This window comes from Leopardus geoffroyi, chromosome X (assembly GCF_018350155.1).
Source record: "Leopardus geoffroyi isolate Oge1 chromosome X, O.geoffroyi_Oge1_pat1.0, whole genome shotgun sequence".
NCBI lineage: Eukaryota > Metazoa > Chordata > Mammalia > Carnivora > Felidae > Leopardus > Leopardus geoffroyi.
In genome coordinates, this window is record NC_059343.1 from 66,094,329 (window position 1) to 66,119,217 (window position 24,889).

Consider the following 24,889-nt stretch of genomic DNA (forward strand, 5'->3'; position numbering starts at 1 on the left):
ATACAGGTTAGATCCAGAAGGGCAGACATGCCAGAGGAGAGAGGCATGGGATTTGAAGCAAAGCAGGATAAACAGCCTGTGTCTAGGTTAATGGCACTTAGCAAGTGTCTGTGAGCCTATGCTGAGGGGCAGGGGAGTGAAATGGCACCCACTGACTCCCTTGTCCCTAGAGGCAATGACACTTCTCATAGATGTACTGCAAGAAGAGGGAATAGTCTCCTTTCCAGTTCCCCAAGCCATCTGCAGGTTGTGCTATTTGCCCTGGAGATGCTTGACTGTCTTCTCCCCAGGAGCAGGGCTGCACCCTCACAACTGTATCGCAGATGGGCCCTCAGACCTCCCAAATTCCAGTCTTTGAGCCCCACTGGTGGCAAAAACTCATGAAAATGCTGATTTTCTCTTATTTTTCCAGCCAATGGATTTGAGGAAGTGTTAAAGAGGTTAAAGAGGGAGATTAGAGAACATCCTACTAACGAATGAATGGGTCAAAATAGGATATTAAGGAAGAAGCTTAAAAAAATATATGGAAGGAAATGAAAATGAAAACACAATAGTCCAAACCCTTTGGGATGCAGAAAAAGGCAGTCCTAAGAGAAAAATACATTGCAGTTCAGGCCTATCTCAAGAAGCAAGAAAGGAACCAAATATATAACCTAAACTCACACCTAAAGGAACTAGAAAGGCAGCAGCAAAGACAGCCCGGAGTCAGCAGAAGAAGGGAAATAATAAAGAGTAGAGCAGAAATAAACAATACAGAATCCATAAAAAAAGAACAGATTAACAAATCCAAGAGTTTGTTTTTTGAAATAATAAACAAAACTGATAAACCCTTAGCCAGATTTCTCAAAAAGAAAAGAGGACCCAAACAGATAAATCAAACCAGGAATCAAAGAGGAGAAATCACAACCAATAACACAGAAATACAATTAGAGAATAGTATGAAAAATTTCATGACACCAAGCTGGACAATTTGGAAGAAATGGACAAAGTCCTAGACACTCACATACTATCAAAACTCAAATGGGGACACCTAGATGACTCGGTTAGGTGTCTGACTTTGGCTCAGGTCATGCTCTCGTGGTCTGTGGGCTCAAGCCCTTCATTAGGCTCTGTACTGACAGCTCAGAGCCTGGAGTCGGCTTCGGATTCTGTATCTCCCTCTCTCTGTGCCCCTCCCTTGCTCACGCTCTGTCTCTCTTTCTCTTTCTCAAAAATCAACATTAAAAAAAAAAGTCAAATGGGAAGAAGTAAAATTTGAACAAACCCATAATGAGCAAACAAATTGAATCGATTATCCAAAATCTCCCAACAAATAATAGTCCTGGACCAGATAGCTTCCCAGGAGAATTCTATAAGATATTTAAAGCAGAGTTAATACCTATTCTTCTGAAGCTGTTCTAAAAAACAGAAGTGGAAGGAAAGCTGCCAAGTTCATTCTATGAATCCAGCATTACTTTGATTCTAAAACCACACAAAGACCCCACTAAAAAGGACAATCACAAGCCAATCTCCCTGATGAACACGGATGCAAAAATTCTCAACAAGATACTAGCAAATCTAATTCAACACCATATTAAAAGAATTATTCACTATGGTCAAATGGGATTCATTCCCAGGCTGCAGGGCTAGTCCCATATTTGCAAATAAAACAACATGATACATCACATTAATAGAAGAAAGGATAAGAACCATGTGATCCTGTCAATAGATGCAGAAAAAGCATTTGACAAAATACAGCATCCTTTCTTAATAAAAACCCTCAAGAAAGTCAGGATATAAGGAACATACCTTCACATCATAAAAGCCATATATGAAAAGCCCACACCTAATATCATCCTCAATGAGGAGAAACTGAGAGCTTTCCCCTTGAGATCAGGAACACGATAGAGATGTCCACTCTCACCACTGCTGTTTAACATAGTGTTTGAAGTCCTGGCGTCAGCAATCAGACAACAAAATGAAATAAAAGGCATCTAAATTGGCAAAGAAGTCAAACTTTGACTTTTTGCAGATGACATGATACTCTATGTGGAAAACCTGGAAGACTCCACCAAAAAGCTGCTTGAACTGATACATGAATTTAGCAAAGTTGCAGGATATAGAATCAATGTACAGAAATCTGTTGCATTTCTAAACACCAATAATGAAGCAACAGAAAGAGATATCATGGGATCAATCCCATTTACAACTGTACCAAAAACCATAAAATACCTAGGAATAAAGCTAACCAAATAGGTAAAAGATCTGTATGCTCAAAACTATAGAAAGCTTGTAAAAGAAACTGAAGAAGATACAAAGAAATGGAAAAACATTCCATGTTCATGGATGAGAAGAACAAACATCATTAAAATTTTTGATACTATCCAAAGCAATCTATACATTTGGTGCAATCCTAATCAAGATAGCACCAGTATTTTTCACAGAAATAGAACAAACAATCCTAAAATTTGCATGGAACCACAAAAGACACTGAAAAGCCAAAGTAATGTGGAAAATGAAAACCCAAGATGGAGGAATCATAATCTTGGACTTTAACCTGTATTACAAAGCTGTAATCATCAAGATAGTATGGTACTGGCACAAAAACAGACACATAACACCAATGGAATAGAATATAGAATCCAGAACTGGACCCACAAATATATGGCCAACTAATCTTCAATCAAGAAGGAAATAGTATCCAATGGAAAAAAAAGACAATCTCTTCAGCAAATGGTGCTGGGAGACCTAGACAGCAACATGCAGAAGAATGAAACTGTACCACTTTCTCACACCATACACAAAAATAAATTCAAAATAGATGAAAAACCTAAATGTGAGACAGGAAACCACCAAAATCCTATAAGAAAAAACAAGCAGCAAACTCTATGACCTCAGTGGCAGCAACTTCTTACTAGACAAATCTCCAGAGGCAAGGGAAATAAAAGCAAAAATGAACTATTGGGACCTCATCAAGATAAAAAGCTCTGTACAGTGAAGGAAACAATCAACAAAACCAACGGCATGGGAGAAGATATTTACAAATGACATATCGGATAAAGGGTTAGTATCAAAAATCTATAAAGAATTTACCAAACTCAACACACAAAAAGCAAATAACTCTGTGAAGAAATGGGTGGAAGACATGAATAGACACTTTCCCAAAGAAGACATCCAGATGGCAAACAAAAAATGAAAAGATGCTCAACATTGCTCATCATTAGGGAAATATAAATCAAAACCACAATGAGATACCACCTCACACCTGTCAGAATGTCCACAATAACAACTCAGGAAACATCAGATGTTGGTGAGGATGTGGAGAAAGGGGAGCCCTCTTGCACTATTGGTGGAAATGAAAACTGGTGCGGCTATTCTAGAAAACAGTGTGGATGTTCCTCAAAAAATTAATAATAGAATTACCTTATGACCCAGCAATAGCACTACTAGGAATTTATCCAAAGGATTCAGGAGTGCTGATTTGAAGGGGCACATATACTCCAATATTTATAGCAGCACTATCAACAATAGCCAAATCATGGAAAGTGCCCAAATGTCCATCTATGATGAATGGATAAAGAAGATGTGGTATATATACATAATGGAATACTACTCAGCGATGAAAAATAATGAAATCTCGCCACTTGCAACAACGTGGATGGAACTGAAGGGCATTATGGTAAGAGAAGTCAGTCAGAGAAAGACAGATATAATATGATTTCACTCATATGTGGAATTTGAGAAATGTAACAGATGACCGTAGGGGAAGGGAAGGAAAAGTAAGATAAACACAGAGAGGGAGGTAAATCATAAGAGACTCTTAAATACAGGGAATTGATGGTTGATGGGGATGGGGGGGTTGGGGTGGGGAAAATGGGTGATGGGCATTGAGGAACTTGTTGGGTGAGCACTGGGTGTTGTATGTAAGTGATGAATCACACGAATCTACTGAAGCCAAGACTACAATGTATGTCAGCTAACTTAACAATAAATTTAAGAAATAAAAATAAAAATACAATAATCAATAAAAAAGAATTTTACAAGTGAAAAATTTAATTTTTGTTTCAAATAAATAATCTTTACCATTTAAAAAAAAAGAAATACTAATTGAGCACCTATATTTTATGCCAGTTGCTGCTTTTTAATACATCAATATGGTATATTAGAAAGGTCATATGTACTATGGTGAAAAATAAAGCAGGGATGGCAGATAGGGAGTACAGAGCATGTGGGTACGCTGTTGATGCACTTTTAAGTAGGATGATCAGGAAAGACATCAAAAAAAAATGACATCAGAATAAAGAACTGAAAGGAGAGTGGGCAATGAGGATATCTACAAGATGGAGGAAAAACATTCAGACTGGCACATGAAATGGATATTAGACAAAAATGTACTTGGTGTGTTTGGGAAATAACAAGGAAGCCAAGTCCCTAAGTAGAGTAATAAGCAGTAATAGAAGATAAGTTCAGAAAAAGGGGGTGAGGCAGATCCAGTAGAAGATAAGGTCAGAAAAAGGGGGTGAGGCAGATCCCATAGGGTATTATAGGGCATTGCAAGGAATTTGGCTTTTAATTTGAATCAGATGTGGAGAACGGGAAGGTTTTGAGCATAAGAATGACATGATCTGACCTGTTTTAATAGGATCACTCTGCTATGTCAAGAGCAGACTGTAGATATTACTAAATTGCTTTCCAAAGTGGTTGTGCCAATTTAAATTGTAACTACTCATTAGCATGCTATGAGAATTTGGGCAACTAAGTGTGTTCCATCATATATCTATTTCTTTTGTAAGTTTTGGTTGAGTTTTTATGAAGAATGTTTTGTATATATTTGAATGTCCCCAGTACCTAGCACAGTACCTGAAGCAGGTGAAGGTGCTTAGCAAATGTCAGGTGAATGAATCTCAAGATTTTTTAGAGCTAAAAGGCATTTATATATCATCATATCCAACCCGTACATTTTATAGCTAAGGAAACTGAAGCCCAAGGTACTGAGTATCTATCTTAAGGTCCCAAAGTTAATTAGTGGTAGAATAGGGATCAGAAATCCAAGTGTCCTGACTTCCAAGTCATTTTTCCAATTCACTTGTGTTTCCTAAACTTGACTGATCATAAACTCATCTGCAGATCAACTCAAGGAACTTGAATAAGAATCAGAAACTCTAGGACAGTGCTTCCAAAACTTGGTGCATAAAAATCACTGAGAATCTTGTTAAACTAATTCTGATTCAATACATCTGTGGATAGGGTCTGAATTTCTACATTCCTAAAGAGGTCCCAGATGATACAGATGTTCCTAATTCTTGAACCACACTTGGGGGAACAAGGCTTTAGACATATAAAATGCCTAAATATATACTCACTATAACATATACACATGAATTCTTTTTCTTAACTCTAAAACCTAAATATAGGCATGTTCTCTTATTATTTACCTCTGTGAAAAGAGTTATATAGAATAAAATTTTGATGGATGGTTGTTGATTTCTTCCTAATATGTTTTGTAAATTTACAAGATTTAAATTTTTTTTTTTATGTTTACTTATTTTTGACAGACAGAGCATGAGCGCGGGAGGGGCAGAGAGAGAGGGAGATACAAATCTGAAGCAGGCATCAGGCTCCGAGCTGTATGCACAGAGCCTGATGCGGGATTTGAACTCATGGACCTCGAGATCATGACCTGAGCCGAAGTCGAATGCTTAACTGACTGAGCCACCCAGGTGCCCCTAAATTTACTAGATTTTTAATATTGTTTCCACGTTAGCAAATGAAGTAATGGTAACAAGTTCTTTGTTCGTTTGATTGACTATGTGATAGGTGCTGGGATCAAAAAAAAAAAAAAAGGGATAATGAAATAAATTTTCTATATGGATATTTAAATTTCACAAAACTTTGTTGCTTGCTCGTGTTACATGGAAACTAGTTTCAAATTTTAATTTTTTTGTAGCACATCTCTAAGTTGCAGGTTTTGAAAATATCCTGGCTTTATGACAAATAATTGATCTTGCAATTTATTATTTGGTCACCTGTGACTTGTGCATAAATAACACTCCAAAAAAGTACATAAGGAAGCAGAAGAGTATTTGCAATGAGATTAATTAGCTGAGGATTAGGATAATACTTAATACCCACTAGCCTCAATGAGCCTCTAATGCAATGCCTTCACCAAAAAATATCACTGGAAGCAAGGTAGAACCAAGTCCTATACTTTTGAGACAGCTGATCTAATATAATTCTTAGCATTTCAAAACAGGATAAGGGATGTCATCTTCCAACATGTCCTCAGGAATCTGGAGCAGAGCGTACTTTTCTTACTTACATTTTGGGGAGACACTACGTTTAGCGCACATTCTGGAGATGATTTAGGCTCGAAAACCTTTATATTTTTATGTTGGGTTATTTTAAAAAGTTATCCGAAGTAGAGAAAGTCTTCTTACCTGGTGCTACTCATTGTGTCTTCCATTTGTTGTGTTTGAACATAAAGTGTTTCAAACTGGTGTTCAAATTTGTCCATCAGGGCAGAAATCTGTAAATAGAAATATGGTCATAAGAAAAACTTACACTGAAAAGATGCTATCTTAACATCAAATGATTTTTTTTTACCTTTTCAAGATTCATACTCCTCAATGTAGCATCAATAGACTTGACTACACCTGCCATAGACTTAGTTACCTATTGGGAGTGTAAAAAAAGGTTGAGCATCCTATAAGTGGTCTCAAAATTTATTCAGTCTTTTAAATTTTTTTTTTCCAACCTTTATTTATTTTTGGGACAGAGAGAGACAGAGCATGAACGGGGGAGGGGCAGAGAGAGAGGGAGACACAGAATCGGAAACAGGCTCCAGGCTCTGAGCCATCAGCCCAGAGCCCAACACAGGGCTCGAACTCAGGGACCGCGGGGCTCGAACTCAGGGACCGCGAGATCGTGACCTGGCTGAAGTCGGACGCTTAACCGACTGCACCACCCAGGCGCCCCTATTCAGTCTTTTAAATATATTACTTACAGATCAACTTATGAAATTTGTCTACCCTTTCCTTAACAGTAAAAATACAATATGTATTTCTTGTCTGGCACTGACCATCTTTTATTGACTCTTCATTGGAAGACAATTAATTAGACCTTAGTTTTTAAAAGCCACTTTCAAAATCATTTTCCTCACTAACCGCTTTGACTATGTCTCTCCTGACCATGAAGGCCTTTATCAGCACGCTCTAATAGATGTAGCTATCTGACAACTCAAAATACACATTGAACGTAAATCAATAGTTCCTATTATTTACAAATATTAAGCCTTACCTTGCCCATTGTTACTGCAATTTGAACTCTGGCTGCCACAGCATCAACTCTAGCACTCATTCTCAAAAAGTTAATTGCTTGGTTCCTCTGGAGGATTGCATCTTCAGCATGTATTCTTGCAACTTCTATATTGCCTCTCTGAATGGCCTGTTTTAAACAGAGCAAAATTAAATAGTGGCAAAGACAAAGAGCAAGAGTAAATATTGGCAAAGAAAGGGAGCAAAAGTAGAGCCATTTTAAAAAGTTTCCCCAATTAACCTATTTTAACATTATTTAAGAGCTTTTATAATTATTTTTTAAGAAATAAAATAATTTATACTTTACTTTTTAAATTATAATTAGAAACCATGATTAATAGGTTAGGAAATTAGAATGAAGTTTAAAAATTTGCCCATAATTACATCATTGAGCCACCATTATTATAGCGTATAATATTCCAAGTAAATAATATATTACAATATAACTTTACTACAAAAGTACATGTGTATACTGTGTTTTTACCCAGTATTTTGAAAAATAAAAACAGCTTAAGTCATTAAATACATAACTGCATCATCATTTCTGAATGCTGTGTTGTATGTACCATTAAACAGGGCTTTCCTATGCTCCTCATAATACATAAAATGATTTTAGATGTAACACACACATAAATATCTTCATTTTAATTATGGATTCACACTTTTCTTGCTATAATAGCTTTGGCCAGGGCTAAAGTTAAATGTAAATTTATAGAAAAATATGAAATAGTTCACGTGGTCTTCCAATAGAGCAAAACAGAGAAGATACAGAAGTGACTGAAGTCTGAGAACACGGATCAGTTAATATCCATGATTGCTGGGTATTTAGTTTGTTTCTAATTCTTCAATAATATAAACACCAATGTGATATACTAGTATATGCAATCTCACACACTTTCCAAGTTTTTTTTTTTTTACTAGTTAACATCCATAACCACACAGCTACACATTTTTTTCTTGCAATGAGAACATGTAAGATCTACTCTCTTAAGAACTTTCAAATATACAATACAGTATTATTAACTATAGGCACCATGGTGTGCATTACATCTCTAGGACTTATTTTATAACCAAAATTTTGTACCTTTTCACTACCTTCCCCATTTTGCCTACCCCCCTCCCAACATCCCACCTCTGGCAATCACCAATCTGTTCTCTGTATATATGAGCATTTTTTTTAAGATTCCACATAAACATAAGTGAGATTATATAGTATTTGCTTTTCTCTGACTTATTTCACTGCTAAGTTTTAATGACCTCAAAGTACATCCATGTTGTGGAAAATGGCAGGACTTCCTTCTTTCTTTGTGGCTGAATAAGATTCCATTGTACATGCATTCTACATTTTCTTTTCCCATTCATCCATCAATGGGCACAGGTTGTTTTCATGTCTTGGTTATTGTAAATAATGCTGCAATGAACATTAGGGTAAAGATATCTTTTTGACTTAGTGGTTTTATTTCCTTCGGATAAATACCCAGAAGTAGAATTCCTGGGTCATATGGCAGTGTTTTTTTTTTTTAATTACTTCAGGAAACTCCATTTTGTTTTCAACAGTGGCTGCACCAATTTACATTTCTACCAACATTGTACAGGTTTCACTTTTCTCCACATCCTTTCCTACACCTGTTTTCTTCTTGTCTTTTTGTTAATAGTCATTCTAATAGGTGTGACTTGATAATTTACTGTGGTTTTTATTTGCATTTCCATGATGATGAGTGATGCTGAGAACCTTTTCATGTGTTTCTTGGACATCTGTATGTGTTCTTTGGGGAAAAAAAATGTCTATTTGGATCCTGTGCCCATTTTTTAATTTTTTAAATTTTTTTTAGACAGAGAGTACAAGCAGGGGAGAGGGACAAGGGGGGGGAGAGAGACAGAGAGAGAGAGAGAGAGAGAGAGAGAGAGAATCTCAAGCAGGCACCATGCTCCTTGCAGAGCCCAACGCAGGGCTTGATTCCACAGTCCTGGGATCATGGTGTACTTTGAGGGCATTATGCCAAGTGAAATAAGTCAAGAAAGGTGCCCATCAACAATACATTACAAGGATAATACACTATGATCAAATGGGATTTAGTCCAGGGATGCAACGATGGTTCAACACACAAATCAAATAATATGATACAACACATTAACCAAATGAAGTCTAAAAATCATAATATCTCAATAGACATGAAATTGGAATTTGACAGAATTCAGCATCCATTTATAACAATTCTCAACAAAGTAGATACAGAAACACTATACCTCAATGTAATGAATGCCACATATGAAAAACCCACAGCTAACATCACCCTCAATGGTGAAAAGTTGAAAGCTTTTCCTTTAAGTTCAGGAACAAGACAAGGATGCCCACTATCATCACTTCTATTCAACATACTGTGGCAAGTCCTACCCAGATCAATGAGGCAAGACAAAGAAATGAAAGGCATTGAAATCAGAAAGGAAGAAGTAAAACTGTCTCTATTTGTAGGTGGCATGATGTTACATAGAGAAAACCTTAAAGATGCCACCAAAAAACTGTTAGAATAAATGAATTCAGTAAATTTGCAGGATAAAAACCAACATACAAAAATTGTGTTTTCACATACTTCTAATGAACTATTAGGAAAAGAAATGAAGAAAACATTCCCATTTACGGTTGCATCAAAAATAATAAAATACCTAAGAATACATTTAACCAAGGAAGTTCAAGACCTGTATACTGACAGCTGTAAGACTTTGTTAAATTGAAAGAGACACAAATTAAGGGAAAGATATTCTATGCTCATGGATTGGAATAATATTTTTAAATGTACATATGACCCAAAGCAATCTATATATTTGGTTCAATCCCTATCATAATTCCATTGGCATTTTAACCAGAACAAACAATCCTGAAATTCATATGAAAACACAAAAGACCCCAAATAGCCAGAGCAAACTTGAAAAAGAAGAACTAAGATGGAGACATTATGCTTCTTGACTTCAAACTATATCACCAAGCTGTAGTAATCAGAAATTTGGTACTGGTATAAAAACAGACATAAAAATCAATGGAACAGAATAAGGAGATCCAGAAATAAATCCATGCACATATAGTAAATTAATTTATGACAAAGGACCCAAAAATATACAATGAGGAAAGGACAGTCCCTTTAATAAATAGTACTGGAAAAACTGGACATTCACATGCAAAAGAATGAGATTGGATTGCTGTCACACCATACACAACAAATGTCAAAACGGATTGAAGACTTGAACATAAGAAAGCATAGGCAATATGCTCCTTGACATTGGTCTTGGTATTAACTTTTTGGATTTGACACTAAAGCCAAAGGCAAGAAAAGCAAAAATAAATGAGTGTAACTAAATCAAACTAAAAAGTTTTTCACAGCAAAGGAAACATTAACAAAATGAAAAGGCAACCTATAGAATGGGAGAAAATATTTGCAAATTGTGTATCTGGTAAGGTTTTAATATCCAAAATATATAAAGAACTCATGCAACTGAATAAAAAACAGAAAAAATCTCATTTAAAAATGGGCACAGGATCCTTGGGGCACCTGGGTGGCTCAGTCTTGATTTCAACTCAGGTCATGATCCAAGGGTTGTGGGATCGAGCCTCATGTTGGGCTCTGCGTGGAGTGTGGAGCCTGCTTAAGGTTCTCTCTCACTCTCCCTCTGACCCTCTCCCTTGTTTATGCTCTCTAAAATTAAAAAAAAAATGTTTCATGTATTATGAAATGTGGTGTTTTAATATTTTGTTGAGGATTTTTGCATGTATGTTCATCAGGGAGATTGGCCTGTAATTTTATTTCTTATAGTTTCCTTGTCTGGTTTTGGTATCAGGGTAATGCTGGCTTTGTAAAATGAGTCTGAAGTGTTCCCGCTTCTTATATTCTTTGGAAGAATTTGAGACGGATTGGGATTGTTTCTTAAATGTTTGGTATAATTCAGCAGTGAAAACAGTTGGTCCTGGACTTTGTTGTGAATTTGCATATTTTAATACTGCTGTGTTTGTGTGAGATCTGAAACTTCAAAACTCATTTTTGTTTTCAATATACAAAAATATCAAACTAAATTTCTTTTCATGCTTTCATTTCTTAAATTAATTAATTATTTATTCATTTAAGTTCAAGTTAGTTAACATACAGTATAGTATTGGTTTCAGGAGTAGAATTCAGTGATTCATCACTTACATATAACACCCAGTGGTTATCCCAACAAGTGGCCTCCTTAATGCCCATCACCTGTTTAGCCCATTACCCCAACCACCTCCCCTCCAGCAACCCTCAGTTTGTTCTCTATACTTAAGAGTCTCTTGGGACACCTGGGTGGCTCAGTCAGTTAAGCATCTGACTCTTGATTTCGGCTCAGGTCATGAACTCACAGTTCATGAGTTCAAGTCCCGTGTCAGGTTCTGAACTGAAAGCTCAGATCCCGCTTGGTTTCTGTCTCCCTGTCTGACCCTCCCCCATATGTGCTCTCTTGCTCTCTCTCTAAAAATAAACACTTAAAAACAAAGAGTCTTTTATGGTTTGCCTCCCTCGGTGTTTATCTTATTTTTTCTTCCCTTCCCCTATATACATCTGTTTTGTTTCTTAAATTCCACACACAAGTGAAATCACAGGATATTTATTTTTCTCTGACTGATTTATTTCACTTAGCATAATACCCTTTAGTTCCGTCCATATTGTTGCAAATGGCAAGATTTCATTCTTTTTCATCGCCGAGTAATATTCCATTGTATATATACATACCACATCTTCTTTATCCGTTCACCAGTCAATGAACATTTGGGCTCTTTCCATACTGTGGCTATTGTCAATAGTGCAGCTATAAACATTGGGGTGCATGTGCCCCTTCAAATCAGCACTCTGTATCCTTTAGATAAATTCCTAGTGCAATTGCTGGGTCATGGGGTAGCTTTTTAAATTTTTTTGAGGAACCTCCATACTGTTTTCCAGGGTGGCTGCACCAGTTTACATTCCCACCAAGTGTAAAAGTGTTCCCCTTTCTCCACATCCTCACCAATATATGTTGTTTCCTGAGTTAATTTTAGCCATTCTGACAGGTGTGAGGTGGTACCTCCTTCTGATTTTGATTTGTATTTCTCTGATGATGAGTGATATTGATAATCTTTTCATGTGTTTGTTAGCCATCTGGATGTCTTCTTTGGAAAAGCATCTATTCATATCTCCTGCCCATTTCTTCACTGGATTATTTATTTTTTTGGTTATTGAGCTTCATAAGTTCTTTATAGATTTTGGATACTAACCCTTTATCAGATATGTCATTTTCAAATATCTTCTCCCCTTCTGTCGGTTACCTTTCAGTTTTGTTGATTATTTCCTTTGCTGTGCAGAAGCTTTTTATCTTAATGAGGTCCCAAAAGTTCATTTTTGCTTTTATTTCCCTTGCCTTCAGAGACATGCTTTCTTTTTCCTGTAGTAGTTGGGCTTATGTTTTTAGAAAAGGATAATCCTAATATGTCAATTTTAAATTTACTTTTTCTTCTAACTCAGCTTAATTACTTCCATCTTCTTTTCTGAAAGTTTTCTTCCCTTAAAAGTTGTCTCTATTAATAGTATAAATAGGTACCCGGATAGCTCAACCAGTTAAGTGTCTGACTTCAGCTCAGGTCATGATCTCACACTCGGTGGGTTCAAGCCTTGCATTAGGCTCTCTGCTGACATTTTGGAGCCTGGAGTCTGCTTCAGATTCTGTGTCTCCCTCTCTCTCTGCTCCTGCCTGCCTCTCTCTCTCTCTCTCTCTCTCTAAAATAATAAACATTTTTTAAAAAGAGCATAAAAAAATACATAAAGTGACTCAATTTACGGCTTGAATATATGCTTATTACTAAAGATCTAAATATCTAAAACAATGGGGTGCCTGGGTGGCTCAGTCGGTTAAGCGTCTGACTCTTGGCTTTGGCTAAGGTCATGATCTCAGGGTTCGTGAGTTCGAGCCCCACATTAGGATCCACTCTGTCAAAGCAGAGCCTGCTTAGGATTCTCTCTCTTGCCCTCCTTTGCTTAGATTCTCTCACTCTCCCTCTTAAAATAAAAAAAAATAAAGTTAAAAAAATTAAAAATAAATGTCTAAGGCATTTAAATATTTTAAAATATATAAATACACATGTGCATAAAAGAGTTAACATAGAAAACCTGAAAATGCTATCCTTGGACAGGTCTAACTGCAAGTTTGGCACTTGGCTGGCACCTAAGAACTTGGATTTGAGGTGGGTTCACATCATTCCCAGAACGGTTAAGAGTGGCTTGCTCTATCTAAACTGTACATACAGTGTGGTTTATGTCAAACACTGGATATCCTTCTGGGAAACTAAAATTTTGGTGTGTGCTAGGCAGAGAATGCCTCCATGACTACTAATAAAAGTGTTAGACTTCTAGGGGCACCTGAGTGGCTCAGTCGGTTAAGCGTCCAACTTTGGCTTAGGTCATGATCTCGCGGTTTGTGCGGCGGTTTGTTAGTTCAGGCCCCATGTCAGGCTCTGTGCTGGCAGCTCAGAGCCTGGAGCCTGCTTCAGATTCTGTGTCTCCCTCTCTCTCTGCCTCTCCCCTGCTCATTCTCTGTCTCTCAATAATAAATAAACGTTAAAAATTAAAAAAAAAAGTGTTAGACTTCTAGTCACAGGAAAACTCTCCTTCCTGGCAGAGAAAATTACACACATGTTGTCACACTTTGTTGATAGAAGAATTAAACTTGTCCTGTGTGACTCCACTAGAGAGAATTCTTGAAAGCTTGAGCCCAGATTCCTCCAGACTTTGCCCCATATGCCTTTTCCCTTTATTGATTTTGGGTTGTATCCTTTTAGGGTAATACATCACAGCCATGAGCACAACTATATGCTGAGTCCTATAAATTTTCCTAGCAAATACACAATACATAAACCAAAACATACATTAATGCTATGTAAAGATTATTCTTGCTATATAAATTAATGCTATTTTAGCTATTTAGCATTAATGCTATATAAAGATTATTCTTGCATATAGGCTTTATACTTCTCAGTAAGAGTAGTTTTGGCTACAAACCAAAGGATAGTCTTCAGCTATAGGTAACTGAACAGTTACACTCTGTCTTGTGAGGCATACTTGCACATATAAATAATAATGGTTACTTTTTATTTCTTACTGTTGGATAGTAAATAATTACGTAAATAGAATTTGGTTTAGAATGCTAAGGCTGGTAATCTTTCCTCAATATAAAATAAAATGATTCAAGTACTCTCACATGACTGTGACCACTTCATGAGTTTAAAAAAAGGAAAAATGTAAAAATGACTTGCCTTTTTAATCTTGGTCTTTTCAGTCTTTCCTTCTTTATCACATTTCTTGGCATTCCTATTAAGTTCTTTTGCAGCAAACTTCAAGTTAAATAGATGTTTTGATAATACATATTAAGGCTATTCAAAAAAGTTGATTTCCCAGCCTAACTGCCTGCAAACAAGATATTAAAATCATAAAAATTATCAGATAAAATTATGTTATTTAAACCAACTAATTACAAAGTGCAGAAACTGAATATTTTTTATGTCTTTCACATTTGTTTTCTATTAAAAAACTTAATGATATGGCAAGAAAGATATAATAGCAACTTTATGGTAGAGAAACCTGTCAGACACCACCTTTCCAAGGATAACATCACCAGTAATAAGATATTTCAACATTATTTATCTTCTGAAATGATAAACTGAGAAGGTACACCATCACCTCTATGGTGGCATTATTATGTTGTTGCCGAAACATACTCTCAATGTACTCAAGAGAAAACATCAGGTAATTCTGAACTGAGAAACATTCCATGATGTAAGTGACCAGTGTACTCTTCAAATGTCACATTCATAAAATGCTGAAGAAATGTCATAGAGTAGAGAAGACTAAGGAGACATACTGACTAAATATAATATGGAATCCTGGATTGGATCCTAAAACAGAAAAAAGAACATTAGTGGAAAAATTGGTGAAATCCAAGTAAGATCTATAGTTTAGTTAATAATATTGTCGTGATTTTTTCCTCTTGTTTATACTATGGTTATATAAGATGTTAACATTAGGAGAAGCTTGGTAACTGGTATATAGGAACTTTGCTATTTTTGCAATTTTCTTTTGAAAAATAGCCTAAAACTATTTTAAGATTAAAAACTCTAAATTAAAAAAGAAAAAAATACGATGGAAAGAAAAGTACTCTGTTCAATAAGATCCCAATAAGCAATACTATAAATCTTTTATTTTCATGACACACCCCAAAAAAACCAAATATGAAGTATATGCACATTAATATGACAAATCAATGTGGATTATTTCAAAACAACTGGTTTGTGTAGATTAAATTCCTACTTAGAAAGATTCTATGTGTTTTCTGCTCTTTAATTTCTTTTTTTACATTTATTTATTTTTGAGAGACAGAGAGAGAGACAGAGCACAAGTGGGGGAGGGGCAGAAAGAGAATGAGACACAGAACCCCAAGCAGGCTCCAGGCTCTGTCAGTACAGAGCCCAATGCGGGGCTCAAACTCACAAATCATGAGATCATGACCTGAGCCAAAGTCAGACGCCCAACTGACTGAGCCACCCAGGTGACCCTGTTCTTTAGAAAAAGGTAAAATACATTTTTTAATCTTGATTCTGTATTTCTTCAGGACATCTACAAAAAAGATGTAGAATTTTTTTAAAGGTACACATACACCATATAGTTTAAAGGAATTATTTTTTGATTGATTATATCACTATCAGTAAATAGGAATTATTTGATTGTTTTATTTACCAAAGCTAAAACATCAAGTAAGCAACCTTATTCATCTCTCAATGTTTTTATGGTTCTAATTTAACACCTCCTTTATGGATAATGATAGGGATGAAGTGGCTACCCTCAGTATTTTTCATTAGCAGATAATCCTGGAATTAAGAAAGTACATACATGTGTATGAATTTGTGGGTAATTTTAATGTAAAATATACTTCACATTTATAAGTAAGATTAATTTCAGTTAGCTGAGAAAGTTATAGTTCCTTTTATAAATAGGGTTTCTTAACCTAAGCACAATTGATATTTTAGGTCAGATAATATCAGACTGATATTTTGTTGTGGTGGCCATCCTGTGAATTCTAGGAAGTTTATCAGCATCCCTGGGCTGTGCCACTATATGACACTAACACCCAAAGGCAACAACCAAAAATGTCTCCAGCCATTGTCAAGTGTCACCTGGGAGGGGAAAAAAAACCAAACCCTGCTGAGAATCTGAATCACTGATATAGATGGAAATAAAGAAAAAAAGAATGAATTTTTCATTCACCAAATCATCTTCCATATAGAATTATCTCTGCAAAAAAAAAAATCACTATAGCTAAAACTAAATTAAGAAGCCAATTATTTTAGATAATTTCATTTCATTAATATATTCTTTGTTGCTTTTAGAGAATGATTTCAGCTTCCCTTAAACGTGAAATTTATAATAAACTGCAAAAACTGAAGATAGACTATGCCTATAATAGCCAACCTTTATTTAATATCAATAGTTAAAACTGATCATGGTATAAAATATTGGCCAAAAATATAGAGGATCCATCACAAAAGAAAATTTAATGCAACAAAGCATTTTTCCCCTTCATCCTAAAAAGACATGAACCCCTTCCTATACATGGAAGCCCATAGATTTAGGAAAACACCTTGAAATACTAGAAGAACTACAAATGTCTTTTTAAATACAGAGTTTAGCTGGCAAAAAAAGAAAAAAAAAAAGTAAAATCATCAGGGGAAAGAACCAAAGTGAAAGAAGAAACTATCAATAGCAGGTAAGCACCTAAGCAAAGCCCCCATTGGGCCCACACAAGATGAGGTGCTTAAACTGAACTTTCTGAATAAAGCTAGAACACCTGAAGGCTACAATATTAGCATAAGTGTGGGAAAGAAAAGTCTTATCAGCCAGCTAAAAGAAGAGGAATTGACAAAGTAATGGTCATTATGGGCCTTGTTCACAGCTGGGGATAGAGCAAACTAGATAAAGAAAATTAGATAGAGCTGAAAGAATTAGCAAACTAAATATAGATCTGAATGTAGAGTGAAAAGTAATGGTTATATGGAAGAGAGGCTTAGAAATGAAGAAAACAGAATAAAAAGTTCTAATATCTGAAATCTCATGAAGTTTCCAAATAATAAAGGTAATGTGGGAAAGGTTATATTCAAAGAAATAATGCCTGAGAGTCTCCCATAACTCATGAGAGGAATAATTTTTTTTAGATTCAGAAAGGACAAAGCGGAGTCCCAAAACAGATGCATACAAAGTAATCCACACTTAGATACAATTTAGTAAACCTCAGAGTATCAAAGACTAAAATAACCTTAAAAGAGATAGTGTGAAAATTCAGATTACTTACAAAAGCCCTAAAATCAGACTGAGAATTTTCAAAAAGAACATTAACTTCCAAAGGATACACAATGGATTCACATTATTCACAATCATTATGTATGTATCATGAAATGACTTCAAACACTGATTTAGCAAGTACAGAACCACTGCTCTAAGGGAAAATACAGGATTGGGTTTCTGCAAGGCTCTAGTCATATCATTTTCATCAACCTATTAATATATAACCTTGTTTTATGTGTTTCCATTTTTAAGTCTTTATTTAAATTCCAGGTAATATACCAGTGTAATATTAGTTTCAGGTGTACAACATAGTGATTCAAAACTTCCATACAACACCCAGTGCTCATCATAAGTGCATGAGTTAATCCCCATCATCTATTTAACCCATACCCCCACCCACCTCCCTTCTGGTAACCATCAGTTTGTTATCTATAATTAAGAGTCTGTTTCTTCATTTGCCTTGTTTCTCTCTTTTTTCTCATGCCTTTGCTAGTTTGTTTTGCTTCTTAAATTGCACATATGAGTGAATCATTTTTTCTGAATTTTTATTTAAATTCTAGTTAACATACAGTATAATACATTTTTCAGGAGTAGAGTTTACTGATTCATCAGTTATATATAAGACCCAGTGATCCTCAAAACACGTGCCTCCTTAATACCCACCACTCATTTAGCCCATACCCCACCCACTTCCCTCCATCAATCCTCATTTTGTTCTCTATCTTTAGGAGTCTCTTATGGAGAGGGAGTTAAGATGGTGGAGAAGTAGGGGAACCAGGATTTTCCTCCTCCCTCAAACACAGCTGTATTGAGGTCAGATTACTTGATTACAGATTACAGGAAATCAATCTGTGGAGCGACAGAAAGATCTCCACAGCTGGAGGGAGACAGCTTGGCAGGATTGAGGTGCATGTATGTGAACTGGGGGAGATAAAACAGCATAGGCATGGAGGGGAGGGAACCCTTTCTGTGGAAAGACACAAGGGAGAGAGGGAGGGGCTGTGAAAGGGCACCATCAAGTTAGCACAAGAGGAAAACCTCTCTGAACCATGAAAAGGGAACAAAAAATATGGAAAGTATATTTCTTTTTTTGAAAACAGCCTTAGGAGCTGTAACTCTGAAGTTCTGAAAGTGCCCAACTTTCTCTTGAGCGAAGCCAAGAGCCTTGGGGCACCCTCCTGGGGAGGAGATCCTGCCCTGGAGTACATACCACAGTGTAGCAAACTCAGGGGCACACTAGGAGAGACAGTCCCCTTCCAGGAATAATATGGGAAGAGGGTTTATTGCCTTTCAAGGACAAAACAAAACAAAACCTTGCAGGTGCGAGCCAACGGCCTTTTATCAGCAGGGCTGAGTGACTCTACTTTGGAACAGGAGAGAGGAGCCACACTGATCTGAGTCCTTTAAGACTTAGGGTTTTGGGGGCACCTGGAGGGCTCAGTCAGTTTAAGTGTCTGACTTCGGCTCAGGTCATGATCTCAGAATTCATGAGTTCCAGCCCTGCATCAGACTCTGTACTGCCAGCTCAGCCTGGAGCCTCCTTGGGATTCTGTGTCTCCCTCTCTCTGCCCCTCCCCCACTCACACTTTTGATCTCTCTCTCTCTCTCTCTCTCTTTCTCAGGAATGAATAAATGTTTAAAAACAAAAGGACTTTAGGTTTTGAATCCCAGCTGAGTGCCTAGAAGGCAAGGCAGAACTGTGGAGAAGGGCAAATTGACCACCCTCACTATTCTGTGAGGGCTGCCTAAACAGTGTGGGTTGATATACCCAGTTGGAAAAGAAGAGATTGGGGTATTGCCATTTTCCTGCCCCCACAAACACAGTGGGATTTCACACAGCAGCTCAGCGATCCCAGTGGAAGCAGGACACCAAATGCTGCCACTCCCAGCCTCACAACTGCTTATCTACAGGAGGAAGACTGGCTCAATGCAGGCATCCTCTCCTCCAGACCAGCACAGCACCAGTCCCAGGCACCAAAAGACAACGTTTTGCTTTGTTTTTCATTCTTTGTTGTTCTTTTTCTCTTTTGGAATCAGGGTCATAGTTTCTGATTTGTTTTTGGTCAATTCTTATATATATATATATATATATATATATATATATATATATATGAAACATATAAACAAAAACATGTTGTTTGATCAGGCATTTTTATTCTTTTTCCACCTTTTCTCTTTTTCCTTCTTCATTTTCCTTTCTTTCTCTGCATTTAGCCTCAGTTTTTTAAATGCTTTTATTATTTATTTTTGAGAGAGAGACAGCAGAGCGTGAGCAGGGAAGGGACAGAGAGGGAGACACAGAATCCCTAGCAGGCTCCAGGCTCCCAGCCATCAGCACAGAGCCCGATGCGAGGCTTGAACTCATGAACCATTAGATCATGACCTGACCCGAAGTCAGATGCTTCACTGACTGAGACACCTAGGCATTCCAGCCTCATAGTTTTTTGATTCTCTGTTTAGTCTTCTTTTCTCCCTTTTCATTTTTCTCTTTTTATGGGATCAAGGTTCTCCACCCTTTTCCTTTTTTTTCCCAGAGTTACTTCAAAAAACAAATCAAAGCACAGGTGGTTGAAGGTCCAAACACTCCACCACCACAAGCAAGGAGGAGCTCTGCATAGGACTTACCAGTGGGATGGAGCAGCCAAAATGCAACAACAGAGTGCACACAACATACACCAAGAACACTTCCTGAAGTGCCAGGCTCTGGACACTGTATGACCTCTTTTTAATATAATAGTACTCTCAGGTGCAGGACACATAACAAGCTTTTAAAATATGTGAAAGACAGAAACTTAGCCAAAATCACAAGACAGAGTAATTCTCTCCAAAAGAGAGCTCAAGAAGAAATCAGAGTATTGCTCAAAACAGATATAAACAATATATATGAATAAGAATTTAGAATAAAAATCATAAGACTAATAGCTGGGTTTGAAAAAAGCATAGACACAACAGAGAATCTATTGCTGCAGAGATCAAATACCTAAGAACTAATCACAATGAATAAAAAATGCCATAATTAAGATGCAAAATAAGATATATACAGTGATAGGATGGAAGAAGCAGAGGTGAGAACAAGTGGAAGATAAACTTATGGAAAATAATGAAGCTGAAAAAAAGAGGGAAAGGAAATTACTAGATCAAAAAGGGAGAATTAGAGAGCTAAGTGATTCAATGAAATGAAATAATATACGTATTGTAGAAGTCCCAGAAGAAGAAAGTAGAGAGAAAGGGGCAGACGGTTTATTTGAACAAATTATGACTGAGAACTTCCCTAATTTGGGAAGGAAACAGGCATTCAAGTCCAAAACGCACAGAGAACTCCCTTGACAATCAACAAAAACAGGAGCACCTAAGTGACTAGTTGGTTAAGAGTCCAACTTCAGCTCAGGTCATGATCTCATGGTTTGTGGGTTCAAGCCCATTATTGGGTTCTGTGCTGAAAGCTCAAAGCCTGGAGCCTGTTTTGGATTCTGTGTCTCCCTCTTTTCTCTGCCCCCGCTTGCACTCTGTCTCTCTCTCTTTCAAAAATAATAAACATTAAAAAAACCAACAAAAACAGGTCTATACCACAACATATCATAGTGAAACTGGCAAAATACAAAGATAAAGAGAGAATTCTGAAAGCAGCTAGGGACAAACAGGTCTTAACCTTACAAGGGTAGAGACATAAGGGTATTAGCAGACTTGTCCACTGAAACTTGGCAGGCCAGAAGGGAGTGGCAGGAAATCTTCAATGTGCTGAAAAGGAAAAATATTCAGCCAAGAATCCTTTATTCAGCAAGGCTGTCATTCAGAACAGAAGGAGATGAAGACTTTCCCAGACAAACAATAACTAAAGGAGTTCATGACCCCTAAACAAGCCCTGCAAGAGATCCTAAGGGGGACTCTTGTTAAGTGCAAAGCAGCAAAGACTACAAAGGACCAGAGGCATCACAACAAACATGAAATTTATAAATAACACAGTGGCACTAAGTTCATATCTTTCAATAATCACTAAGTATAAATGGACTACATGCCCCAATCAAAATACATAGGGTATCTGGAAAACAGTGTGGAGATTCCTCAAAAAATTAAAAATAGATCTACCCTATGACCCAGCAATAGCACTGCTAGGAATTTACCCAAGGGATACAGGAGTGCTGATGCATAGGGGCACTTGTACCCCAATGTTTATAGCAGCACTCTCAACAATAGCCAAATTATGGAAAGAGCCTAAATGTCCATCAACTGATGAATGGATAAAAAATCTGTGGTTTATATACACAATGGAATACTACTTGGCAATGAGAAAGAATGAAATCCGGCCATTTGTAGCAATGTGGATAGAACTAGAGAGTGTTATGCTAAGTGAAATAAGTCAGGCAGAGAAAGACAGATACCATATGTTTTCACTCATATGTGGATTCTGAGAAACTCAACAGAAGACAAGGGGGGAGGGGAAGGGGGGAAAAAGTTACAGAGAGGGAAGGAGGCAAACCCTGAGAGACTCTTAAATACAGAGAACAAACTGAGGGTTGATGTGGCATGAAGGGGGAGGGGAAAGTGGGTGATGGGCATTGAGGGGGAGGGAAAAGTGGGTTATGGGCATTGAGAAGGGTACCTGTTGGGATGAGCACTGGGTGTTGTATGGAAACCATTTGACAATAAATTTCATTAAAAAATAGATAAATAAAATAAAAAATGAACATTAAATTTAAAAAAAATACACAGGTATCAGAATAGATAAAAAACAAAACAAGATCCATCCATACCAAAGACTCATTTTAGAGCAGAAGACACCTGGAAATATAAAGTGAGGGGATGGAGAACCATGCATCATGCCAATGGAAAACAAAAGAAATCTGAAGTTGCCATACCTATATTAGAAAAACTAGATTTTAAAACAAATACTACAAAAAGAGATGAAGACTGGCAGTATATTATAATTAAGGAGTATATCCATCAAGAAGAGCTAAGAATTGTAAATATGTGTGCTCCCAAAGTGGAAGAACCCAAATATATAAAAAATTTAACCACAAACATAAGGAAATGTTTCGATAATAATACCATATTGTAGGAGACTAATATTCCACCTATAACAATGGACAGATCATCTAGGCAGAAAATCAATAAGGAAACATTGGCTGTGAATGACACAATGGACTAGGTGAAATTAACAGATATATTCAGAACTTTTCTTCCTAAAGCAGCAAAATACACATTCTTCTCAAGTGCACATGGAACGTTTTCTAGAGAAGATCACATACTTGGTCACAAATCAGCCCTCAAGAGATACAGAATGACTGAGATCATACCATGCATATTTCAGATCACAATGTTATGAAACATGAAATCAACCACAAGAAAATATTTAGAAAGCCCTCAAATACATGGAAGTTAAAGTACATCCTACTAGAGAATGACTGGGTTAATAAAGAAATTAATGAAGAAATAAAAAACATATATAGAAGCAAATGAAATTAAAAAACCATGACAGTCCTAACCCTTTGGGACGCAGCAAAGGCAGTCCTAAGAGGAAAGTACTTTGCAATTCAGGCCTATCTCAAGAAGCAAGAAAGGTCCCAAATACACAACCTAACCTTATACCTGAAGGAGGCAGAAAAGCAGAAGCAAATGAAGCACAATGCCAGCAGAAGAAGGGAAATAAAAAATATTAGAGAAGAAATAAATGATATAGAATCCAAAAACACAGTAGAACAACCAATAAAACTAAGAGCTTGTTTTTTTTTTGAATGGATAAACAAAATTAATAAATCCCTAGCCAGACTTCTCAAAAAGAGAGAGGAACCAAATAAAATCATGAATCAAAGAGGAGAGATCACAACCAACACCACAGAAATACAAACAATTATAAGAGAATACTTAGGAAAAATTATATGCCCACAAACCGGAAAATCTGGAAGAAATGCATAAATTCCTAGACACACACTCCAAGACTCAAACAGGAAGAAACAGAAAATTTTCAAAGTGCCTGGGTGGCTCAGTCAGTTAAGCATCTGACTTGGGCTCAGATCATTATCTTGTAGTTCATGTGTTCGAGCCCTGCTAACTGCTCAGAGCCTGGAGCCTGTTGCAGATTCTGTGTCTCACTCTCTCTCTCTCTGCCCCTTCCCTGCTCACACTCTGTCTCCCTCACTCAAATATATTAAAAAAAATCTTTATTAAAAAATAGAAAATTTCAGTGGAACCATAACCAGCAAATTGTATCAGTTATCAAAAATCTCCCAAAAAATAAGAATCCTATGCCAGATGGCTTCCCAGGGAATTCTACCAGACATATAAAGCAGAGTTAATACTTATTCTTCTCAAAATGTTCCCAAAAATAGAAACAGAAGGGAAGCTTCCAAACTCATTCTATGAAGCCAGTATTACCTTGATTCCAAAATCAGACAAAAACCCCACTAAAAAGGAGAATCAAAGGCCAATATCCCTAATGAATATGGATGTAAAAATTCTCAAAAAGATACTAGCAAATAAAATTCCACAGTATATTAAAAGAATTATTCACCATGATCAAGTAATAAATCATGATCAGAAGGAATTTTCTAGACTTAAAAATTCACACTGGAAAGGGATACTGGGAAGATGGTGTAGTAGAAGGATCTTATGCTCACCTTCTCCCAAGGATATACCTAGATAAGAGCTCAGTCAGTGAAACTAACCCAGAAAACAGGACTGGCTTCCATAGTTAATCCTAGAGAGGAAACCACATCTAAATCAGGAGGAAGGGTAGGAAAGGAAGATGGTGTTGGAATATGAGGACGCTGGGCTTGTTTCAACCCATGAATACAACTAGTTAACTATTGAATCATCCTAAATACCCCAGAAATCAACCTGAAGACTGAGAGAACAAACTCCACAACTAAAGGGAGAGAAAAGGCCACACTGAAGGAGGAAGGAAGTATGGAGACATGGTTTAGGGGAGAAACAGATCATGGATGATGTGGAGGGGAGGAAGCCATGGTCACAGAGAAGGGAGAGAGAGAGAGGGGAGCACACAGGAGAACATACAAGGAGAACATTTCCCCCAAACCATTTGAATGGAAAATGAGAGGGGCTGAATTTTGTCATTTCTTGCAACCACTGGGGCTTAAAGTGTATAGTTTTAAAGGTCAGCAGGCTTGGTGTGGACAGAGCCCGGTAGACATTGTGCTGCTCCTAAAGAGAAGGCAGGCAAAAAACCCCAGTCATATAGTGTGGAAACAGCAATCTGAAGAATTCCTGGGC

At 36.8% G+C, this 24,889-nt stretch overlaps 1 protein-coding gene across 1 annotated transcript in view; it reads right to left on the minus strand.

Annotated features, from left to right (window-relative positions):
* The window catches only part of LOC123594386 (charged multivesicular body protein 1b-like), a 46,322-nt gene that overhangs the window by 9,864 nt on the left and 11,569 nt on the right, over nucleotides 1-24,889 (minus strand). Inside the window, exons 2-3 of the mRNA XM_045471164.1 lie at nucleotides 7,276-7,422; nucleotides 6,417-6,505 (exon numbers count right to left, since the gene is read on the minus strand). Of these exons, the coding sequence (XP_045327120.1) occupies nucleotides 6,417-6,505; nucleotides 7,276-7,422 (236 nt within the window). The remainder of the gene's footprint in view (nucleotides 1-6,416; nucleotides 6,506-7,275; nucleotides 7,423-24,889) is intronic.